Raw genomic sequence first — 3,145 nt, 5'->3', positions numbered from 1 at the left:
ACAAATAATATTTTTTAACTAAAAAGTATTCACTCAAACAGTGCAAGTGTTTCGCACGGAAGATACGCTGTCATTTAGAGGTTTGGGTTAATAAATATTTTGACAAACAAGACAACGGACTGGTTTTGTTGATGGTCTAGAAGTATTATTTGCATTCATTTTATTTCGTTCTCGATTACACCACTCGCTGCAAACTTCCGGGTAGCGAAGATGTTTTTTTGTTGTTTTGTTTTTTTTCCACAAACTGCCACTATTCATTAGTTGATGATATATTAAGAGTTGAAAATTGAAGTTATAAGAAGATGTCTAAACATTCGGCTGCCAGCTAAATGAGTAAATTTGCAACCTTGGCTGGAGTTGTGAAACCTTGGTGGAACCTTGGCTGTCAAGAGACGCTGCAAGTATAACGCTGACATGTTGGAAAACTTTTCTGTGAGGTGGACTCTCGGTGTGAAAAAAAATGAAGTAACGCTAAGTTAACATTTTATTAGAGAATAGTGTATCTGATACCAAAATAGTCGCATTATTTTTGGAGTGATATAATGAGAAGTTGATTTTTTTGAAACGTCGCACACTGAAATTTTTTTGTTGCCTCTAATCGTTTTTTCGTTAATGCGGTCCACTCCTGCTTTTTCTGCGACAAAGCCAGTGAGAAATACGTCTTCTAAAGATATGAATGGCACTTGTTCCAACGCACTGTAGAGACGACGCAGAATTCTTCCGCCCAGCACATAGAAGGGTCCAGCTACAAAGGGCGGATATTTGGTTCCCCTGTAATCTTTCTTGGACACGTACCACTTGGAGGACGAATTTCTTATGGGTTGTTCACTTGTGTTTAACTCTCCATAAATGGCGTCTTCACTCTTGTTTTTCATCACTTTCAGGATGTTCCCAACGTTTACGAACGTATCGTCGTCAGACTTGAAAACAAAATTTACTTGCGGGCAGAATTGCAAGATCCATGTCATCATCATTTTCGCCTTTAGTGTTAGATTTTGATAGTGGTCAACATATGTCCCCTGTATAATATCCGCATGCACATATGACTCACTCTGAATGGCGCGCTGAACTTTGTCGTCTTCTGTCCTCCCCAGGAGAAAAGCTGTACGTATATTTGGATGCATCTTCAGTTCAGAGGCCCAAGTTTCACGAATGGCATTCCTTTGGTCGAAGTGCTTAGGAGCAGAGTAGATCAAGACCAAGTAGTCAAGATGCATCGGGGAATTTCCTGTTTTGCATAAATTTGGTGGGTGAAGAATGTAGTCTTCAGCTTCTGGACTTTCATGGTTGTCTGGTATGTGTCTTTCTATATTCCTACTTCGTGCGCGGGAGCCGACCTCAACGATGCTAAAGTTTTTAGCACACTTTCTATTTAGCCAGCTAAGGAGAATAACCCAAAGGAGCACCAGCAGCGTAACGATGACCAGACGTAAGCGTATGTAATAGGTTCTGTGATTCTTCATGGTTCAGTCAGCCTGCAAAAAAAAATCGCACAGTTAACTTGCTTTTTCGTTTGTAGTTCGAAAGAATGATCAGAAGTGCGTAAGTAATCAAATTATTTTGAAGAGCAGGAAGTTACTCAACAGATACAATAATGCGAAGTAATATGTCATTTTGAAAGTATAAAATTGCAGACTGATCTTTCTTTTAAAGGCTTTATAGTTGAAAGCTAGCTAAGATAAAATGAAAACCTTTATTTTGTACCGCCTTGCAATCCATGTAATTCTTAGCTACAATTATGCAAGGCTGAGGCAAGGACGAGTTGGTTGGTTGGTTGGTTGTGTTGTTTGCCAGACGTGACATTTGCCTCACTCACGGTGGCACGTTTCACGGGCCTGGGTTATTGGAGGTTGATGAGGGTGAATGCGGGGAAAGGGAAGAGAAAATATGGTGATGAAAGGGTCCGGGGATGACGAGGTAGTGTTAGCGAAATATTGACTAAACACGTTTCGCGGGCGAAAATAAAAAAAAAAAAAATGATTAGGGTCGTTAAGACGAACTGTCACATATGTTCAAACAATGCTATACACAACAGAACCCCATAGCGCGCACCATCAAGCACAAAATAAATAATGAAAGTACTTATATCCACCTAACTATACTTCGTTTCACCCCACGCGCGAGCGAAGGCAAAGCTGGAAGCGCGAGTGCTGGGGAGAAGCGCTAAAAGCGCTGGTCTCGCGCTCTCAGCCCCGGCCCCGCCCGCAGATAAGGCGAAACGAAGTATAGGCTACCGTTCTGAAGTTTCTTACACGTCACAGTCACAGTCTTGAGAGTAGTTCGCACGCGTCCAAAAAACAAAACACAAGTTTTCTCAGCCGTATGCACGTGGAAGTTGGTCCCTTCGATAATAATGTAGCTTCGAGCGTGAAAGGAATGTCCAACACTCTCAGGCAGTTCAAGAATTCAATTCGTTCGGGTGCGTAGTGTTCGCACTTAAAAAAATATGTGTTCAATTGTCTCTTGTTGGTCACAGTGTTGGCAATTAGGGCTGGCCGCTTTTCCAATCCGGTACAAGTTAACGTTTCTATAAGCGGAATCTGATCTAAGACGGTGAAGAAGGGAAGCAAACTTACGTGTTAAGCCCCGAGTACATGCCAGGGGAGGCGGGTCATGCGCTGCAATTCTTGAAACCGGGTGTCCATACTGCATCCAAGTTTGGATTGCTATTCTTGAGTCAGTCCGGGTCGGAAGCTGTAAAGTATAGCCGAAGGAAGGAGCAGAGCGTTGGAAGCCAGTTGGTCCTCCTTTTCATTGCCAGGAATGCCGACATGGGAAGGTATCCATTGCACTCGAATGTTACAGCCTCGGAAAACAAGTAGACGTCCCAAGTTAAATATCTCACGAGTCATGTTGGCATTAACGCCTCTGCCACTTCGAATGCGTTGCACTGCACACTGTGAGTCCGTTGCGAGCAGCCAGTTTTCTGGTGGCCTTTTCAAGATATAAAGAAGAGCTGCGTGAATTCCACAAAGCTCGGCCGTAGTCGATGAAACAGCGTGATCAAGCCGTCCTGACCAAGAATGGTGTTCTGATGGGATATGGTATGCCGCAGACGCGGAATCGTTAATGAGATTAACAGAGCCATCGGTGAATATGATCTTAAGTGAAGCCTGGCGGGACGCCAGGACGTCTTCCGTCAAGG

The 3,145-nt window shown here is 43.3% G+C and overlaps 1 protein-coding gene across 1 annotated transcript; it reads right to left on the bottom strand.

The window, feature by feature from the left end:
- Positions 1–476: 476 nt before the first annotated feature.
- LOC8042201 (beta-1,3-galactosyltransferase 5-like) lies at positions 477–2,637 on the bottom strand. Its single transcript, XM_042286698.1, has 2 exons — positions 2,577–2,637; positions 477–1,475 (listed from the first exon to the last, which is right to left on the bottom strand). Exon 2 carries the CDS (start codon positions 1,461–1,463, stop codon positions 477–479), a length of 987 nt encoding a protein of 328 aa, XP_042142632.1. The 5' UTR covers positions 1,464–1,475; positions 2,577–2,637.
- Between the last annotated feature and the right edge of the window lie 508 nt (positions 2,638–3,145).

The sequence above is a fragment of the Ixodes scapularis genome, unplaced genomic scaffold, assembly GCF_016920785.2.
Source record: "Ixodes scapularis isolate PalLabHiFi unplaced genomic scaffold, ASM1692078v2 PGA_scaffold0__279_contigs__length_252992795, whole genome shotgun sequence".
NCBI lineage: Eukaryota > Metazoa > Arthropoda > Arachnida > Ixodida > Ixodidae > Ixodes > Ixodes scapularis.
This window is presented reverse-complemented; position numbering and strand designations above follow the sequence as displayed.

Excerpts from the sequence above, each read along its gene's own strand:
- LOC8042201 (XM_042286698.1), bottom strand. The coding sequence starts at position 1,463 with ATGAAGAATCACAGAACCTATTACATACGCTTACGTCTGGTCATCGTT.